General features: G+C 49.7%; 1 protein-coding gene across 1 annotated transcript in view; it reads right to left on the reverse strand.

The window, feature by feature from the left end:
* The window catches only part of LOC137414153 (transmembrane protein 163a-like), a 168,427-nt gene that overhangs the window by 59,591 nt on the left and 87,412 nt on the right, over window positions 1-21,424 (reverse strand). The window contains exons 3-5 of the mRNA XM_078782707.1: window positions 18,458-18,501; window positions 16,643-16,734; window positions 15,470-15,566 (exon numbers count right to left, since the gene is read on the reverse strand). Coding sequence (XP_078638833.1) covers window positions 15,470-15,566; window positions 16,643-16,734; window positions 18,458-18,501 — 233 coding nt within the window. The remainder of the gene's footprint in view (window positions 1-15,469; window positions 15,567-16,642; window positions 16,735-18,457; window positions 18,502-21,424) is intronic.

Here is a 21,424-nt window from a genome sequence, read left to right on the forward strand (position 1 = left end):
ATAACTCTATACCAGTCTCTGACATCGACTGGGAGAAATTTTTGCGCACTCCTCCATGCAGAATTATTTCAGCTGTACGATGTTTGAGGGGTTTCTTGCATTCACAGCTCGTTTCAAATCCCCCCACAACATATCGATGGGATTTAGATCCGGGCTTTGACTTGGCCATTCCAGAACCCTCCATTTCTTTCTTTTCAGCCATTCCTTGGTGGATTTACTGGTATGTTTAGGGTCATTGTCATGTTGCAAGGTCCACCTTCGGTTGAGCTTCAAATTTCCGACAGATGGCATCACATTATCCTCAAGCACGCTCTGGTGCAATGAAGAATTCATAGTCGATTATATGATGGTGAGCGGCCCAGGCCCTGATGCAGCAAAGCTGCCCCAAACCATAATATTTCCACCACCATGCTTTACAGTTGGTATCTGGTTCTTGTGGTCAAATGCTGTCTTTGGTTTTCGCCAAACATGTCTCCTGGTACTGTGGCCAAATAGCTCTACCTTTGACTCATCTGTCCAGAGCACATTGTTCCAGAAGTGCTGGTCTTTGCCTTGGTGTTCATTGGCAAACTTTAGTCTTGCCATGATGTTCTTTCTGGACAGCAAAGGTTTCCTCCTGGCACACCTCCCATGTAGATCAAATTTGTGCAGCATCTTTCTAATGGTAGACTCGTGCACTTTGACATCAACAGTGGCAAGAGCTACCTGTAGGTCCCGTGATGACATTATGGGGTTCCTAGAGACTTCTTTCAACATCTTGCAGTCTGTTCGTGGGCTAAACTTGCTGGGGCGGCCTGGCCTGAACAATTGGAAGTTGTTTGGAATCTTCTCCACTTGTAGATGATCTTCCGGACAGTCGAATGATTGATTTCAAATTGTTTGGAGATATTTTTAAATCCCTTCCCAGCCTCGTAGGCATCTATAACCTTCTTTCTGAAGGCTTCAGAGAGCTCTTTTGATCTAGGGATGCCGCACACTTCAACAACAAAGAGCAAACCAAACTAAATGTCTTAGGTTTAAATAAGACTGGTTCCTTCAAGATCCTCTCTAACGATGTTCTAATCATTTGCACATGAGCTGATGCACCTGATTCTAATTTTCGGTATTTGAAGTAGTGATAAATGTAGGGGTGGGACTTACTTTTTCCACATGCGAAATTTGCATTTATGTTTATTTAAATAATACAATGGACTACAAAATGTAAATGTTTCATGATATTTGTTGTATTATATAACCTTTATCTATCAATATTGTTGAAATTAAGATCAAATAGCTGTATGTTGAAATATGTTGAAAAAGTCAAAACTTTACGTGGGGTGTACTTACTTTTTCACGTGACTGTATATATATATGTATATATATATATATATATATTATATATATATATATATATATATATATATATATATATACTGAAACGCAAAAGAAACTTACCACCTTTGAAACCTTTAAATACCAACAATAACACTGCGTGTAGTAAATGTGTGAACTTATTTGTGGACAATAGTGTCCTCTCTGTCAGACAAAACGGTCACGGATGGTCACTTGAACTTTCAATGGTCACTTCATAGCACAGCTATTGAACAGCTGTTTTGACTGTCAGTGATTAGCCAAGGGGTACAGGATGATTTTAATGAGCTGCACGTGATGTCTTGATGTCTTGGATTGCTGCTGGATTCTGTCCCACTCAGTCCTCAATGTCTGAAGCAGCTCTGCCCGTGTCCTATATATATTGTTATGTGCTCCTCCCCAAACCCCGGTCACGGTGTACCTCCGAGCCCCGAAAGGAGTCACGGCAGAAAGATGTGGTATTCTGGGTGTCAATGACCAATGGTGAAACAACTCCAATTGTTACCAAAAAACAAGTATTGTATTAAGGTCACACAAGAATAACAGCACAAGAACAATATGAATCAATTGTACAACAAATATTATATCATTCCTATGATGGTACCATCAGTTTCTTACAATATAACTCACTGTGCTCCAAGTGAGCAAAAATAACATTCCCAAAGTCTCTGTCCCGGCATCAAGCCAAAGTCGATCCACGCTCCGGTGATCGCAAGAACGATGTCGTATCGAGACCAGAATCCAGTTCGGCTGACAGTCACGCTGCCAAAGATGCGCAAAGGTGCCCTCAAAAGGTGACTGGGAAATCATACCTTCGGGTATGAACGTTCAATGGCTCCCAAACGGAGAACCACAAATTCCCAATTGAAATCCACGTTACACACGCAAACCAGGTTAAGGGTTGGGTGGGGTAAAATGGCTGGAGCGCGGTGAAAAGGCTGGAGCGATGCGAAATTGGCGGGAGCGAGGCAAAATGGCCGACGGGCCCGTACTGGAGGCGTACCTGCACTCCAACGATTCTCTTCGGAATCAACCGCAAAACCCGACACGCAGGTTTATCTGTCACAGCGATAACCACTCTGTCACAGGAATCCCTTTCCCAGGAAACCCCCGTTCGCCAGCGTCTCCTCGAGACCTCAAAGCAGCTCGGCTTTCTTTTCCGACCTCTCTTGCTCCGCCTCTTTTCCTCTTCTTCTTCGTCCGGTTTTCTCTCGATCCGGTTTCCGGTTTCTATTAAAAGTAATTTTTTACCTTTTGCAAACAGTTATCTCCATTTCACTTAAGCGATAACAATAATAGTACATGGAACCAAAAATGCTTACAGTGGATGAAAACCACAACAGAAGTGACGAATCCGTAACAATATATATATATATATATATATATTGTTGCGGATCCGGGGGTCGGCGCTCCCCTTACCAAGGGGGGGGGGGGGGTTAATCCCCTTGCTTTTACACTGGCCGATCCTCCAGGTCCTGGAAATTACACGCTCCTTTGCGGGGTGAGATTGGCCAGGGTGATTGGTCAACGGGTTCCCAAATACCTTTGCCAATCCCTCCGCAAAGCAGGGATATAATTTCCCGCTCGGACCCGGACAAGATGGAGTTTGCCGAGCGGTTAGCAGTCTGAAATCCGAGCCATTAACAAAAGGACTAACCCGATTCTGAACGGTTGGCCAAACCGTGCCACGTATATTCAATTGAAGGAAACAGACTAAGGCGATCGAATGGAGAAGAAACCAAAGTGAAAGGAAGAACACAGAATTTATTATACAGTACTAGAAGAGGAAACGAAAGGTAATGTACAGTTGAAGAGGAAGAAGCAGTAACACAGGACAGCCTTATAGTCTTAATTAACACGCCCAGGACAGAACAAACACACTTACACGAAAGGATGGAATGGCAGGGATGGTTGGGCGTTGAGGTCCGGCTCCGGGTGTTGACTCGTGCCGTAGCGAGAACCCGGGCAGCAGCAAGCACGTAACGTGGGCGCGCGATCGGACCTTGTACGTGGCGGGGGGGGGGGGGGGGTAGTCCTTCGCACGGCCGTATGCGCAATTCTATATAATTGATGGTGCAATCTCGCCCACCTCCACGCAGTCCGTGCCCTCTCTTTCTCCTCTCTGTGCAACGACCTCTCACTCCCAACTCCCAACTGTCGAAGTAGCCCCAAGTGAGCGCTTATATCTGGCTTTTACGTATCAAGCCGCCGCTTTTTAGGACACACCCACCGGTGAGCTCGCCTCGGCCCTGATTGGTCGCGAGGGCTCCCGGACTCCACCCCTTGATGGTGCGTTGATGGGCCACGCCTTCGTTCCTGACGCTCCTCCCCCTTCTTCTCCATCTCTGCCACGTGGCTTATGGCGGCTTGCGGGATAGAAAACCACTCGCACTGCTTTTGAAAGGAACTTTGGGGCCTACTCTTATTTAATTAATACAACGCAGATTCAACTATTGGAAACAGATCCTAAACTGAAACATAGACTAATGAAATAACTAGAGAGGTTTCTACGGTGTCCTACGTGTTGTACATGGCCTAACTAGGGTGCAACCTTTACAAAGGGGGATATTTACAAGAATTATTATTTTACAAAGTGAAGGTTCTAAAAACCGTAACAATGTGTATGTATATATATATATATATATATATATATATATATATATATATATATATATATATATATATATATATATATATATATATATATATATATATACATACATATATACAGGGTGGGCGGAAAGTCGATCCCTATTTTAGATTGGTAAAAAAAGTCGAACATTATCAATTTATTTGAAAAGAAGTAATTTGAAAAGGTAGGCACAAAGGTTAAGTTTTCTCTAGAATTCAATGTGGGCTCCAACTCTTGCCACCAGCTTCTGGAGCCGCCCAGGAATGGCGTCCACTGACTTCAGTAGGAACTCCGGCGGGATGGAAGACATGACTTCCCGAATACGGTCCTCCAGTTCTTCCAATGTCCTCGGTTTGGTGCGGTACACTTCTTCCTTTGCCCACCCCCAAAGAAAGAAGTCGCACGGTGTCAAGTCGGGGCTCATGGCTGGCCATTCATTTGGACCACGACGACCCATCCAACGCCCTGCGAAGTTGACATCCAGCCAGTCACGAACGACATGAGCAAAATGCGGAGGGGCGCCATCTTGCATAAATATCAGATCGTCGATATTCTCCCATGTGCTGACAACCGGCCAGACCTCGTCTCGCAACATAGCCAGGTACTGCTCAGCATTCATGGTGTTGCGCAGAAGGAACGGGCCCACAACCTTATCCGAGGTCATACCACACCACACCGTTACCTTTGGCCGATTCTGCATTTTTTCAGCGCAAACCACAGGATCCTCTCCTGCCCAGTAGTGGCAATTGTGACGGTTGACAAAGCCTCCGACGTGGAACACCGCCTCGTCGCTCCAGAGGATGTTGCGGAAGAGAGGGGGCCAGGCTTCATGCCAAGCCAGCATGATTTCCCCGAACTCCATGCGAATGTCGCAGTCTTCGTCGGAGAGACGTTAAAGTTGTACAACGTTAAAGTTAATTGTACAACGTTAAAGAACACAGCACAATAATATGTAGTAATACACTCGCATTTTATACGTAATTTATAAGTACTTTAAAATAGGGAGCGACTTTCCACCCACCCTGTATATATACACATTCACATGAAAAAGTAAGTACACCCCATGTAAAGTTTTGACTTTTTCAACATATTTCAACATACAGCTATTTGATCTTCATTTCAACAATATTGATAGATAAAGGTGATATAATGTAACAAATATCATGAAACATTTACATTTTGTAATCCATTGTATAATTTAAATAAACACAAATGCAAATTTCACATGTGGAAAAAGTAAGTACACCCTTGGCTCTAATAGGTGGTATTGCCCCCTTTGGCAGAAACAACCTCAAGTAGGCGTTCCTTATAACTGTCTACCAGTCTCTTGACATCGACTGGGAGAAATTTTTGCCCACTCCTCCCTGCAGAATTCTTTCAGCTGTGTGACGTTTGAGGGGTTTCTTGCATGCAGAGTTCGTTTCAAATCCCCCACAACATCTCGATGGGATTTAGATCCGGGCTTTGACTTGGCCATTCCAGAACCCTCCATTTCTCTCTTTTCAGCCATTCCTTGGTGGATTTACTGGTATGTTTAGGGTCATTGTCATGTTGCAAGGTCCACCTTCGGTTGAGCTTCAACTTTCCGACAGATGGCCTCACATTATCCTCAAGCAACCTCTGGTACAATGAAGAATTCATCGTGGATTCCTTGATGGTGAGCTGCCCCAAACCATATTATTTCCACCACCATGCTTTACAGTTGGTATCAGGTTCTTGTGGTCAAATGCTGTGTTTGGTTTTCGCCAAACATGTCTCCTGGTACTGTGGCCAAATAGCTCTACCTTTGTCTCATCTGTCCAGAGCACATTGTTCCAGAAGTGCTGGTCTTTGCCTAGGTGTTCATTGGCAAACTTTAGTCTTGCCCTGATGTTCTTTCTGAACAGCAAAGGTTTCCTCCTGGCACACCTCCCATGTAGATCAAATTTGTGCAGCCTCTTTCTAATGGTAGACTCGTGCACTTTGACATCAACAGTGGCAAGAGCTACCTGTAGGTCCCGTGATGACATTCTGGGGTTCTTAGAGACTTCTTTCAGCATCTTGCGGTCTGCTTTCCGGCTGAACTTGCTGGGGCGGCCTGGCCTGAACAAGTTGGCAGTTGTTTGGAATCTTCTCCACTTGTAGATGATGTTCCGGACATTCGAATGATTGATTTCAAATTGTTTGGAGATCTTTTTAAATCCCTTCCCAGACTCGTAGGCATCCATAACCTTCTTCCTGAAGGCCTCAGAGAGCTCTTTTGATCTAGGCATGGTGACGCCGCACACTTCAACAACAAAGAGCAAACCAAACGAAATGTCTGAGGTTTAAATAAGAGGTTCCTCCACGATCCTCTCTAACGATGTTCTAATCATTTGCACCTGAGCTGGTGCACCTGATTCTAATTTTAGGTATTTGAAGAAGTGATAACGGTAGGGGTGTACTTCCTTTTTCCACATGCGAAATTTGCATTTATGTTTATTTAAATTATACAATGGACTACAAAATGTAAATGTTTCATGATATTTGTTATATTATATCACCGTTATCTATCAATATTGTTGAAATGAAGATCAAATAGCTGTATGTTGAAATATGTTGAAAAAGTTAAAGCTTTACATGGGGTGTACTTACTTTTTCACGTGACTGTATATATACATACACACAAACACACACACACACACACACCCACACACGCACGCACGCACGCACGCACGCACGCATGCACGGACGCACACACGCACGCACGTGGTATTGGCTAGCTATGAGTCTATCAAGCTGTCAAGTTGAAAAAGACGAATGAGGTAGAAACTTCTTTCTAAAATCAAGATTATATTGAGATTGTGAAATGCCATGTTGAAGAACTGATTGCAGCCTCGAGCAGAGATACAGTTGACGATGCTTCGCTTCAACATTTGGGAACAAAATTGGGAGAAAATAAAATTGATATTTTGAGGAAAAATAAGAGGGCATGGAGTAAGAACCTGAAAGGATGAATCTATATATATAAAACACAGTTTGTGTGTGTGTGTGTGTGTGTGTGTGTGTGTGTGTGTGTGTGTGTGTGTGTGTGTGTGTGTGTGTAATGTTACCGGTAGACTCCTAAACGGAGAGGCTCACGTACTTGATATTTGGCACAAACATGGCCATTGAGCCTGGGAAGAACATGGTCGACCTAAAAATTTATTTCATAATATTTTTAAACCATATTTTTACCTCAGCGCATTTCAGCGAGGAATATTATGACCGGAATGGCAGAGCAGCGTGCTGATTCGCTCAGAGCGATCACGTGATGTTCCTTGGCGCCATTAACTCAGTTACGCGTTCGCACGTATTTCAGAGCGAAAAGCGATTCCGTTTTTTCACATTTCAGCGAGGAACATTGTCATTCACACCACATAGGTTTTTTTCCCTTTCATCTTTAGATCCATATTTTTTGCCATAACGTAGCGCATTATGGCTCTCTCGAGCTCGAGTTAGCCAATCACCTGGGAGCATGAGGCCACGTTGGCCACGCCCACGACACGACGCAGCGTTGCAATCGATCGCTCAGAGCGATCATGTGATGTTCCTTGCCACGCGATTGCGTTTTTTCACATTTCAGCGAGGAACATTGCCATTCACATCACATAGGTTTTTTTTTTCTTTCATCTTTAGATCCATATTTTTTTTTCAGCGAGGAATATTATACACGGAATCTGAATCGGTGGCAGAGCAGCGCGCTGATTCGACGATTCGTGCGCCCTCCCCCCCTCCCCCCTCCCCCTCCCACCCCTCTCCTCTACCATCCCTCCCCCTCTCCTCCCCCCTCCCCCCTCCCCCCCTCCCCCCTCCTCCCCCCCCCCCTCTCCTCCCCCCCCCTCCTCCTCCCCCTCCCCCTCTTCTCCCTCACGTTTATACACAGAATGCCGGGTACTTCCCCCCCCCCTCTTCTCCCCTCCCCCCCCTCTCCTCCCCTCCGTTCCCCTCCCCTCCCCTTCCGCGCCCGGCAATGCTGGGTACTTCCCCCCCCCCCTCTTCTCCTCTCTCCCCCTCTCCTCCCCTCCCCCCCTGTTCCCCTCCCCTCCTTTTCCCCCTTCCCTCCCCCCTCCCATCCCCCCCCATCCCCTCCCCCCTCCCCCTCCACCTCCCCTCACCTTCCCCCCCTCCCACTAGCCCCCTCCCCCTCCTCCCTCCCCCCCTCCCCCTCCCTCCTCTTTTCCCCTCCTCCCCTCTTCTCCCCTCCCCCCCGTACCCCTCCCCTCCCCTTCCCCCTCGCCTCCCCCGCCCGGCAATGCCGGGGTACTTCTGCTAGTCAATTATATTCGTTAACATGGAAAGGCAGGTTCGTTAGGCAGAAACAAATATACGCCTGCAGTCCAGCAGCACAAGGGCAAAAGGATGCAACAGTCCCCAGACGGTAGATGCGTGAGCAAAATGCTATTACAATGTTTGCCTCGCTGGGTTCCAAATTTCAGGCCCTTCAGCGTGCTTACCAAATATTTATGGTATTGAATAAAATTTAAAATCAGGCCAAGATTCGCTTAGGGAGTGCTGGGATAATTCCTTGGCTATCGGAGATTGCTCGCTAACATGGCTGCATGACCGAGCCTCAGCGAAAAGTCGCCACATCCACCAGGCAAGGCATGTATTTTGCACGTCACCTTAGCAAGGTGTTGCAGTGAAAAATACTAATAAAGCGTCATGCTCGTGTGACATAAATAATGCAAAAAGTGAATGGAAAATTCTAGAGCACCACCTGCTGTGCCAGTTGAGTTTGATATTATTGTAATGTCTCTTGTCTCGGTTTATATGGCTGAAACCCGCCGCATAGTTCACTTGTCATTTTACAGTAATGGTCTGAATGTTATTTGTCAGAATGTGGTGGAGGGACGGGATGTGGTGGGGAAGGGGCTTGCATTCTAAAACTCTAAGTGCCCCTGCATTCATCATGAAATAATATTTCAAGACATGGGGGACATGAGCATGATGTTCTATTGATGTTTTTCAGGTGCAGTAAATATTTAATAGTTTATTGGGGGATTTGGAGGGGGAAAACCCACTATCAAGTGTACTTGTGGATTTCATCCATCGCTTTGTCAGTGAAGCAGTCTAAATGCCATTAATTCGGCAAGTTTCACCCACGCCAATGGAATAATTCTGGCAGGTAAATTAGTAAAAAGCTTTATGCTCAAGTCATTACTTCTCCAGGAAAAGAAAGTTATTTCAGTTTCTTACACTGGAAAAAGACGCTCTATAAATGTTTCAAGCCAAGGCAACCTGGACAGGACTATTTGGGGATGTGAGTTAAAGCTGGTTCTGCTTTCCTCTTAACCTAACTGACATAATATGACTCCTTTTTCATGGCGGTTTATTCCCGGTGGACAAGGTCAGATTACTCTTTGTATATATATATATACAACAACAACAGGCATTTTAAGGCCATTTTCCCTGCTAGAGCGGGGGTTAGCCTTGCGGTCCCCATGACAATCTTCTCCATTTTGCCCTATTTTCTGCATCTCTCCTTGTTAACCCCCTTGCCCGCATTTCTTCTTCCACCACCTTTAGCCAAGTCTTTCTCGGTCTTCCCCGTCCTCTACTTCCTTCTACATTCATTTCCATCACTCTTCTCAACCAGTCACTTTCATCCTTCCTCAACACATGACCAAACCATCTCAACCTGTTCCTCTTCACAGCATCCATCACAGGCTCTATTCCCATCATCTTTCGCAATTCATCATTTGTCTTCCTCTCTCTCAACGATACTCCGCACATCCACCGAACCATTCGCATTTCCACCCTTTCCAGCCTTTGTTGCTGCTCTACGTTCATTACCCATGTCTCGCTCCCATAAATCATAACACTTCTCACACATGCAGCATACACCTTTCCCTTCAGCTTCAACGACATATACGACCTGTATATATATATATATATATCCCTAAACCTCTCATTTACCTTCCTCGTGCAGAATGAACAGTCTCCTCCTGGTATTATGCTTCATAAAGCCGGGATCAGCAGCTCATAGAGTATGTACGGCTGGCCAGGCCTGCAGTCAGATCAGGCATGGGAGCATATATGCCAGGAGCAGCACGCTGCCATGGCAATTTCCGTCGGAACTCCAAGGGACTCCTCTGGCTATCCCCCAGGGTACAAGACAGGCCCATCCCCATCTCCTCGAGATATCGCTCAACCTGCTGCAAACACGAAGCATGTGGTTGGCCCATTGGATTCCGCTACTCATGAGGCTCCCTCACTGTGAAAAAGGCCTGGCATTCCTCTGAAACTGGGAGAAACCTGACATTTGTCTGAAACTGGGAGAAACCTAACATGTCTCTGAAACTGGGGGAAACCTAACATTTGTCTGAAACTGGGAGAAACCTGACATTTGTCTGAAACTGGGAGAAACCTAACATGTCTCTGAAACTGGGGGAAACCTGACATTTCTCTGAAACTGGGGGAAACCTGACATTTCTCTGAAACTGGGAGAAACCTGACATTTCTCTGAAACTGGGAGAAACCTGACATTTCTCTGAAACTGGGGGAAACCTGACATTTCTCTGAAACTGGGAGAAACCTGATATTTCTTTGAAACTGGGATAAATCTGATATTCTGAAACTGGAAGAAATATGATATTGAAGCGTGATGCTGCGCGCGCTAATGCTTACGCAAGGAGCAAGCGGACAACGCAGTTCATAAAAGAGTCTTTATTGAAAGTACTCAAACTGCAGCACTGAGGTGCTCCGGGCTGCGCGCCCCGTGTATATCTTGAGGCCACGCCTCTCTCTCGGGCGTGGCCGCCGCCCACTTGGTGCGCGGAATGATGTCACCACGCCAGTGGGCTTTCGTGTCCGCCACACGCGCCCCCCCCAGAATTCCCGCGCACCTGGAGGGCCAGTTTGCGGGGCAAACGGATGACCCGGCCGAAGCGCCCCCTGGCGATCGGCGGCGTCCGGGGTGCAGGTATGCCAGGTGGGATGCCTCTGGCTGCCCCTGGGATGGGTGCAGGACCGGGGGGCGGTGTGGCGGCGGGGCTGGGCGGTGCCGGGGGTCCGCCCGCAGGGGGGCGGCCCCGACGCGGGGGTCGGGCCACTGGCGGTGGATGGTCCACGTCGAGGTGGGCCGGCTTGAGGCGGTCTACAGAAATGCGGTCAGGAGTACCGCCGATGTCCAGGGTGAAGTGCTTCGCCCCGGTCTCCAGCACGCGGAAAGGCCCGTCGTACGGGGGCCGCAGTGGTGTCCGGTGGGCATTGTGGCGGACGAAGACGTACTCCGCTGTGCGAAGCTCCGGGGTGACGTGCGTCGGTGGGTGCCCGTGGCATGCCGTTGGCACCGGGGCGAACCTCTGGGCGGTCTCTTGCAGAGCGGAGCGCTGCTGTGCCGCGGACCATGGTGCTGTGGAGTCGGGGAGGAACTCGCCCGGCACCCGCAGCGGTTTCCCGAAGACCAACTCCACCGCGGATGCATGCAGGTCCTCCTTGGGCGCCGTCCGGAGGCCCAGCAGGACCCAGGGGAGCCTGTCGACCCAGCCGCCGTCACGGAGGGTGGCCCGGAGATCGGCCTTCAATGAGCGGTGAAATCGCTCACACAGGCCGTTAGCCTGGGGGTGGTAGGCCGTGGTTCGGTGCAGCCGGACCCCGAGCCCCTGCGCAACCGCCCCCAAGAGCTCCGAGGTGAACTGGGGGCCGCGGTCAGAAGAGATGTCTGAGGGGGCGCCAAACCGGGCGACCCAGGTGGCGATGAAAGCCTGCGCGACATCTGCCGCCGTCGTCGACGCCAAGGGCACGGCCTGCGGCCACCGGGTGGTGCGGTCCACCATGGTGAGGACGTGGGTGAAACCCCGCGAGGGAGGCAGAGGTCCCACCAGGTCCACGTGGACGTGGTCAAACCGGCGTTCCGGCACCGTGAACGGGGCCAACGGGGCCTGGGTGTGCCAGTGCACCTTGGCGCGCTGGCACGTGAGGCACGTCCTGGCCCAGCCGCGGACGGCCTTCCGGAGGCCATGCCAGACGAACTTGTCGGCGATCAACCTTTGGGAGGCCCTCGCGCCCGGGTGGGACAGGCCGTGGATGGTGTCAAACACCTGGCGCTGCCAGCCCGCGGGCACGATGGGGCGAGGCCGCCCGAGGGAGACGTCGCACAAGAGGGCCGCGCCCGCGCCGTCGCACGGCACCTCGGTGACGCGGAGGCTCGTGACGGCGGTCCGCAAGGCCTGGACGTCGGGGTCAGCGGCCTGGTCCGCTGCCATCCGGGCATAGTCGATGCCGAGGTGGACTGCGTGGGCGACGGCCCGGGAAAGGCAATCTGCCACCGGGTTGTCCTTCCCAGCGACGTGCCGGCTGTCCGTCGTGTACTCGGACACGGCCGAGAGGTGACGCTGCTGCCAGGCCGACCACGGCTCGGTGACCTTGCCCATCGCGAAGATCAGCGGCTTGTGGTCGACGAAGGCCGTGAACGCACGGCCCTCGAGCAGATGGCGGAAGTGCCTGACCGCCAAGTGAAGCCCGAGCAACTCGCGGTCGAAGGTACTGTAACGGCGTTCGGGCGGGCGAAGCTGCCGGCTAAAGAACGCCAGCGGTTGCCAAGCTCCACGCACCCATTGCTCGTGCACCGCGCCCACCGCGTAGTCCGAGGCATCGGTGGTGAGGGCGATCGGTGCATCGGGCGCCGGGTGCGCGAGCATGGTGGCATTAGCCAAGGCGAGCTTCGCGCCCGTGAACGCTGTGTCCATCTGCTCGGTCCAGGTAACGTCGCCTTTGCCCGGCTTACCTCGGAGAGCTTCGTGCAGGGGGCGCAGGAGCTGGGCGATACGGGGCAGGAACCGATGGTAAAAGTTTACCATGCCCAGGAACTCCTGCAGCCCTCTGATCGTGTGGGGGCGCAGAAACCCCTTCACTGCCTCCACCTTGGCCGAAAGGGGGACGGCTCCGTGCCTGGTGACACGGTGCCCCAGAAAATAGATTACGGCGACGCCGAACCGGCACTTTGCGGGGTTCACAATCAGGCCATGCTGGCCCAGGCTTTCGAAGAGCGTGCGGAGGTGGCGTAGGTGCTCTTCGCGGGACGCGCTGGCGACGAGGATATCGTCCAGGTAGACGTAGACAAAATCCAAGTTGCGCAGGACGCTGTCCATCAGTCGCTGGAACGCCTGAGCCGCATTCATCAGACCGAAGGGCATCCGCAGGAACTCGAAGAGTCTGAATGGCGTGATGACCGCCGTCTTCGGGACGTCCTCCGGCCTGACGGGGACCTGATGGTAGCCGCGTATGAGGTCCACCTTCGAGAAGAAGGACATGCCCGCCAAACGGGCGGAAAAGTCCTGAATGTGGGGGGCGGGGTAGCGGTCGGGAGTGGTGGCGTCATTGAGACGGCGATAGTCCCCGCACGGTCGCCATCCCCCGCCGGGCTTCGGCACGATGTGCAGCGGCGACGCCCAAGCACTCTCCGAGCGCCGAACGATGCCGAGTCGCTCCAGGGTAGCGAACTCTGCTTTTGCCACCGCCAGCTTCGTCGGCTCGAGGCGGCGTGCCCGGGCGTAGACCGCTGGCCCGACGGTGGGGATGTGATGGGCCACCCAGTGCTTGACGGCCCCCGCCGAGAAGGTGGGCTGCGTGAGGGCCGGGAAGCCAGGTGAATTCGTCCGCTGCCGGAAGCGTACAGATCAACGTGGCCGGAACCGAACCGTGGCCGGAACCGAACTGAGCTGCTCGACGAGCTGGGCAGTGCACAAGCGAGCGAGCTGAACGTCTCGGCCTGGACAAGATGTCTGCGCTTTACATCGACCAGGAGCCCATTAGCGCACAGGAAGTCCGCGCCAAGCAGTGCCATGGGCACGTCGGCGGTGACGAACGTCCATCGGAAAACCTGCCCTCCGAACCGCAGAGAGAGGCAGCGTTTTCCGTACGTACGGATGGGCGTTCCGTTCGCGGCAAGCAGCGCGGGGCCCCCGCCCGCGGCGTGCTTGTCTGACGTACCGGCGGGAACGACACTCACCTGCGCTCCCGTGTCGCACAGGTAACGGCGCCCGGAGAAGGTGTCCGTTATGAACAGCAGGCTGCTCGAACGGCCGGCGCTCATCGCCACTATTGAGCGCCGGCCCGGGCGTTTCCCGACCTGTTGAAGGAGCATGGCGGATGACACTGCCGAGCCTCGTGGCCGAACTTGGCGTGGAACCAGCACCAGGTGGTGGAGCTGGAGGAGTGCGGCTGGCTCCGCCAGGCCGGTGGAGTTAGCGGTTTTCCCCGCGGTGGTGGTTTTCGCCACAGCGGTGGGCGGGGCGTGGCGGCTGTCACGAGGTGCATGTCAGCATGCTGCGTATGCTGTGTAAGCTGATGCTGTGGATCAGCATCATCAGCAGCATCAGCCTCGAGGTCCGTGACGGCCGCCCGACTCTCGCCCGCGTGTCCGAAGCCGCGAAGTACCTGTCCGCCTCGGCTGCCAATGCTCGGGGTTCCGTTAGCACGGTCCCGGCCAACGCGAGGCGAACCTGCGCTGGAAGTTGGCGACGGAAAAGTGCCCGGAATAGAGAACCGGGGGCTTCGTCGCCCAACAGTGACAGCATATGGTCCATTCGGACCGACGGGCGCGTGTCGCCGAGCTCGGGGAGATCCAGGAGGCGGTCGGCCCGTGCGTCGTCCGTGAGGGCGAACGTGGCTAGGAGTAGCCGCTTGAGTGCCTCGTACTTGTGGCCGTCCGGTGGGTGGCGAAGGACGGACACAACTCGAGCGGCCGTGCCGGGCCCGAGGGAGGCGACGGCGTGGCAGTAGCGCGTGTCGTCGCCGGTGAGGCGCCGAAGCTGAAATTGGGCTTCGGCTTAGACGAACCAGACTTCGGCCTGGGCCTCCCAAAATTCGGGAAGTTTAATCGACATTGCGTTGTTGTTTGCCATTGCAATGGCATCGTGCTCGGAAGGATCGCTACGGCAGATCCAACGTCGAGGTCACCATATGAAGCGCGATGCTGCGCGCGCTAATGCTTACGCAAAGAGCAAGCGGACAACGCGGTTCATAAAAGAGTCTTTATTGAAAGTACTCAAACTGCAGCACTGAGCTGCTCCGGGCTGCGCGCCCCATGTATATCTTGAGGCCACGCCTCTCTCTAGGGCGTGGCCGCCGCCCACTTGGTGCGCGGAATGATGTCACCACGCCAGTGGGCTTTCGTGTCCGCCACAATATTCCCCTGAAACTGGGAGAAATTTCGAATTTAGCTGGGGTGCCAGTGATAACACACCTACTCTCCGGCAAAAGACAAAGAGGGATCTTTCATGTCCTCCAATTAATGTTAGCAGGTGGGACATCCAGATTAACGTCTGTCAGAGGGATGGCAGCACCTTGTGTTGCAACACCATGCCTGCCTGCGAAGCACCAATCTGACCGTTTATAGTCATTCGGGTCAGAAATGCAACCAAGACTAGAGAGCTCAAAGCTTGGTGCATTCACTCTGCACCATCCTGCCAAACCATAGAAAAGAAATACCACGGCATGTTTAATGGGTCGGGATTAAAACAGTCATCGCAGCACATGACTCACCACTTGAGGAATTAGCTTGTGGGACAGGTTGTGGATAGATTTGCCTTCGACGCAAATTGCCGACACAAGAAACATCAATCCCAGCACGGCACATGACCTGCAGAAACAGCCAATGGAACGACAGCATGTATCAAAGAAGCACCAGACACAATCTTGCCTAGGTGGAGAAACCAACAATGAACACAAAGGGATCTGCATGACACGCAATATCGAACAATCATCAGTTTCTGTAACAAAAACAGAAAACCACATGGTAAAGCTATTCATTCTGATATTATATGTAGCCGCATGTTTTCATTTCAAATGAGTACACATCGACTTTAGGTTTCACATCCTTCCGACCTCATCCTCCTACTGAATGTCCAAATAATAGGAATAAAGACAACATGTCCGTCAAAACCAAGCTTGTGCCCCTAACTTTAATCTCAGATCCCCCATTGAAAACAGTGATCTTTTCTACCCCCTTTAAGCCATCCCAAGCCCAACACCTCTTTTCAAATTTCCAGTTTTTCCTTCCTGAGAGTTTCCTTCTGTATGTCCATCTTGTTCACCTTCAACCCTTATTTCTCCTTCTATTTTGTCCCTTATCCTTGCTGCTGGTGTGGTTTCCTCTCTTTCTGCTGTTCCTTTCTTTCCGTTACGTCTTCATCCGTTCTATGTTTCCAGCAGCTCCTCCAACAACAAAAAAACTCAGAAATACTTTTTTATCGCATAAAATTCCTTCAATAATGCCGGAATTCAGAGTCAGGTTTCTCCCAAATTTGTAACTAATGCGCCTCCGTCTCAGCAGGTGAAATCTTTAACATGTCTTTGCAATCCTCGGGTTACAAATGCACGTGGGATCATGTCGCTTTGTGCCAGGTCTCGTTAGGCACAGCTTCCGCCATTATGAATGAGGCCGCGGAAGTATTCCGAGAAACCAATTAGTACCTCAGGATGTGGCCATTTTGCACCTGCATCCAGTGCTTCGCTTGCGCAGCTTTCGCCTCGGACAGAGATCTCCTCCATCAGACATAATTATAATTGGGAGCCTTGAGAATCCGAGCAATGCTAAATGAATCATGTATTTTCACGGTGTGTGTCAGACCTTGGTGGTGGTACATGCTCCCAAAGACTCCCGAGCATCACACAACATCCACGTAAGCCTCGCTCCGGCCTTAGCTTCAGACTTACAGGTGTTCTTTGCGAGATGAGTACATAGCTGCAATGTTGTAGTAGCGCCACACCACAATGAGGGATGACACACAGTCGAGTAAGGCGTCGATCTGCGGTTATACAGACACAGTGTGATGAGCATATGGTATGTGCTGCTGGAAAAACTTTCAGCCTATGCCAATCGATACTGGTTGGAAATAAGTCCCAATGGCATGAAGTGATCAACCCGAAAAATACTTTGAATGTTTTTGGCCAATTTGAATGCAAGTCCCACTCTTGGAAAGACATTCCAAGTGTTTCCACATCTGTGCTGCAGGCAGGGCAGTATTATGTTCTACACTGATATTTGGCTCATGGAGGACCTTGTCTAGATATTACATGTAGGATAGAGATTATTAGGAGGCATTAGTGCACTTTCATGTGAAATACAAGGATATTCGTAGACAATAGACAAATTCATACAATATATGGGATCACAGCACCATGAGTGGCATGCTGACGTAGGAATTGACGACACCACGCTATATTGACTACTACCTTGTAAGAAAAAAGATGGACATAATTTACAATTCAAAAATTTGTAATGTCAAAACCACACTTATTCTGATTGATTTACGAAAGACATGTTGACATTGTTGACAAAGTTGTTGTTGTTATTCTTGTTGACATGTTGACAAAGACTTGCTACACGTCTAACCATTCGACAAATTTCCGATACCTTCTGTTCAAAACAAAAAAATCTACATTTTTTTTGACTTTAAATTATCTATGTTTAATGTTTATTGTTTGTATCCTTCTTTTGGACCTTTTGTGTGATACATATAGCAAGCTTGGAGGCCTCAGCTCCTACCTGATGGAGAGGGTGTTTCAAAAGTCTGAAATCATAGGAAATCTTTTTAATTTTTTTTTTTGAGACGAGGACTTTGAGGTGGATCGGACGTCGTGGACCAATATAAATGCCCCCCTACATAGTTCAGACTTAAGGTCACTTGACCTTTTTCTTTGGGGACACCAGGAGACCATGTACTATATTGAAAATCCGAAGAATTAAATCAGAAACGGATGTTCTAAAATCGGTGGAATTTATGAAAATTTTATTTTTTTTATTTAAAAAATGTATTTAATTTTTTTAAATAAATTTAAATAGTTTCAATTTATGAAACGTTCAAAGGAACCTAACCCTCATCCCAGCAGATTTGGGCCCCACCATCCACCACACAGTTGTGGAAGCTCAAACGGAGTCAAAGAGAATAGTGTAAACTGAGTTACATTTAGAAAAATTTGTATTTTTTTTCTTCTTCATCAATTTTGGGAGTAAGTGTGCTTCCTCTGCACCACAGTGGTGCTAAGGTGGGGCAGTTGAGTTGTTTCGTCTGGGTTCGATTACCAATCCGACTATTAACTGGTGGATCAATGTGATGCATGTGATGTGTTGCTTCACAAAGTGTGCTGTCGTCAGAGGGTCGTTAAGCTGGGTGTCTTGTTTGCTCGCAATAGTTGGTGGACCTTAAACATCCCACTGTCTCTTTCTCAAAGAGTAGGTGTGTTATACCTGGCACCCTAAATAAATCCCAAATTCCTGCACTCACCTACAAAGGGCATTGCATTAGCGGTATAGTCCCGCCACTCGGAAACGATGCAACCTGCAGGCCAAACTCAAGATGGTCTCCTGGCCCAATATGCATATATATGATCTGATATGACGAATGTTGGGAAATTCAGGAAAAGGAGCCAAAAATAAGGTATATAATGTGTACTAATTTACTCCACATTCATGTATTGTTATGATACCAAACTCAAGGAAACATACAGAAATGTAAAAGGTGTACTCACCGCAAAGCCAAAGAGTGAGGCACTGTAGCGTAATGCTGACACCACTGTGATAGTGAAAAACAAACAAACAAATAAAAAAACATCGATTCCAATTAAATATTAGAAGATAAAGAAAAGATAATTTCAACATACATTCCTCATACCAAGAAAGGATTGATAACCCACAGCATTACTTTATGAGACAATCTTTACAGCAGTCATCATGCATGTAACATTCATGAGAGATTTCCTTTTTTTTTCTTTTTTTTTGTGTATACAAAGTCGAGGCTCGTGAAAGAGCTAACATTTATCAAACAAACAAGCAAACAAAGTATATAAAAAGGGGAGCGGTCGACAAGATGGGGAGAGAAGGGGAGGAAACACACAAACACAACATTTAAGAGCAGGGACATCGGGAGATGTGTGGGAGGGAGAGGGCCTGGGGGAGGGGGGGGCAGGATAGGTATAAAACGTAAGGACACCAAGGACTTCCAGGAAAGAGGTCGGCACCTCAAAAAGTGGATTTGGGGTGAAATTAGCGGGGGTAGAAAAGATCAAGGTTTTGGATTGGGGAAGATAAGAGATGGTGGTGAACAGCCGTTTTAAAGACCTGGAGGGAGGAGTGGGATTGAAGAGAGTGAGGGACTTTGTTCCAGAGGCGGGAGAAAAGAGGGATGACGGAGTGAAGGTGAGCAGAGAGTCTTGATTTTGGCAGTTTAACCATAAGAGGGTTGCAGGCAGATCTTGTGCGACCTGTAGGAATATTTGGGGGACAGAGCCCAGAGAGAGCTGAGGGAGCAAGGCCAGAGAGGAGTCGGTAGAAGACGGAAAGACCACCAACCTGCCTGCGGTGAGTAAGTGAAAGGCCCTCGGAGATAGCGTCATCGTGGGAGATTCCAATGATTCTGAATGCTTTGGTTTCAACAGCGTGAAGAGGAGCTAGGTGTGAGGCAGGAGCACCAGCCCAGAGGGGAGAGCAGTACTCCATTGAGCTGCGGATGAAAGCCTTGTATGTGGTGAGGAGCTCAGGTGTGCCAAGGAAGGACTTCGCACGACGGAGGATGCCCAGTCGGCGACTGGCTTTGGAGACCAGCTTGGAATTGTGGTTTTCCCAGGAAAGATCATGGCAGATAGTGAGACCCAAAAGCTTGAGTGACAGAACTTCTTGGAGAGGATTATTCAGAAAGTAGATGGGAGGGTTGTCCAGTCAGTCTTTTCGGAGAGACATCGTAAGAGTGTGAGATTTGTCAGGATTGAAAGACATGTTCCACTTGTTTACCCAGTCTGTGATTTTGTCCAGGTCTGCAGAGAGTGAGGAGGCTGCAGACTGCCGATCGGAGGGATGAGGAATGGAGCGGCAGAGAGTGGAGTCATCAGCAAAGAGATAGAGAGGATTTTCAAGAGAGTCAGCGAGATCATTGATGAAGACCAGAAAAAGCACAGGGCCCAGAACACTGCCTTGGGGAACTCCAGCCTGAACAGGAAGAGGAGATGAGAGAAACCCATTCAGGGCCACACGTTGACTACGACTAGAGAGGAAGTCCGCCAGCCATGCGTGGAGATTTCCATGGATACCAAAGGAGGAGAGTTTGGTGAGCAGAGCGGGGTGCCAGACCGTATCGAAGGCACGTGATATGTCGAGGGAGACAGCTCTAATTTCCTGTTTGGCATTGAGGACCTCCATCCATTGTTGAGACAGCAGAAGCAGCATGTCCAGAGTAGAGTGACCTGGTCTGAAACCAAATTGATGATCAGAGATCAAGCCATCGGAGAAGAGGAAAGATTTCATATCCGAAGCAATGATGGATTCCATGACTTTGCTGATAATTGGTAGAAGGCTGATTGGTCTGTAGTTGCTAGGATCTGTTTTTGCACCTTTTTTGTGCAAAGCGGTGATGTTGGCTGATTTCCAAGCAGATGGCAGTTGACCTTGAGCAAAAGAGAGGGTGAAGAGAACAGAGAGAGGCAGTGAAAGAGCAGAAGAACAGGATTTTAGGACCCGTGAGCTGATGCCGTCAGGTCCAGTTGCAGAATCAGTCAAGGGTTGACAGAAACTTTTCCACCTTGTCAGGAGGAAAGGACACGGAGTCCAGGAGCAGCTGGGTATGACTGGGTATGGTGGGTACAGAGAGGGATGGGTTTGGGACACAAGATTTAGAGGCAAACACAGAGTTGAGGCATTCAGCTTTTTCACGTGTGGAGTCAGCTGTGTAGCCGATTGAGGTAAGGGAGGGGATGGAGGGGGAACAAACACCAGAAACAGATTTGACCAGACGCCACCAGGATTTGGAAGAGGGAGACAGATAAGAGAGTTCGGTCTTGAGAATGGAGAGATATTGTTTCCTGGCTCTCCTGAGGGTGGACACATACTTGTTTCGGGCTTTGTGAAAGGAAATGAGATTTCCTTCTGTTGGATTTGCTTTCCAGGAGACGAAGGCAAGTTGTTTCTGGGCATCAGCCTCACCACAAGATTCCGTGTACCATGGACGGGAGGAAGGGTATGACAACTGAAGACGAGATGGGATAAATCTGTGCATGAGAGAGAGCAATTTACTTTGGAAGAATTCCCAGGATGAGTTGATGTCAGAGGTGGTAGAGATGGGAGACCAGTCCAGATGATTGATGGCTGCTTGAAGACCGTGCCAGTTGGCCTGAGTGAAATGCCAGACTCGTCGACGCTGAGGAGGCTCCCTGAGAATGGTCAGAGAGATGTCCACTTCAACAAGCCCATGATCAGATGAGCCGATTGGAGCAGAAGAAGAGCAGCAGACATTTTCAGGGAAGTTAGTCATAACCAAGTCCAGAAGAGAAGATGCTCCGTTGACTGAGATCCGGGTCGGGAAATTGACAGATTGTGTCAGTCCCAGTGAGTCGCAGAAGTCCTTTGCTGAGGAGCCATGGCTGGTGAGAGAGGTACCCACACCCAGCCAACTGGCATGGTGACAATTGAAATCACCACATATGAGGAAGAGAGAGTTGGGATGAGTA

This window comes from Myxine glutinosa, chromosome 7, assembly GCF_964187855.1.
Source record: "Myxine glutinosa chromosome 7, kmMyxGlut1.1, whole genome shotgun sequence".
Lineage (NCBI taxonomy): Eukaryota > Metazoa > Chordata > Myxini > Myxiniformes > Myxinidae > Myxine > Myxine glutinosa.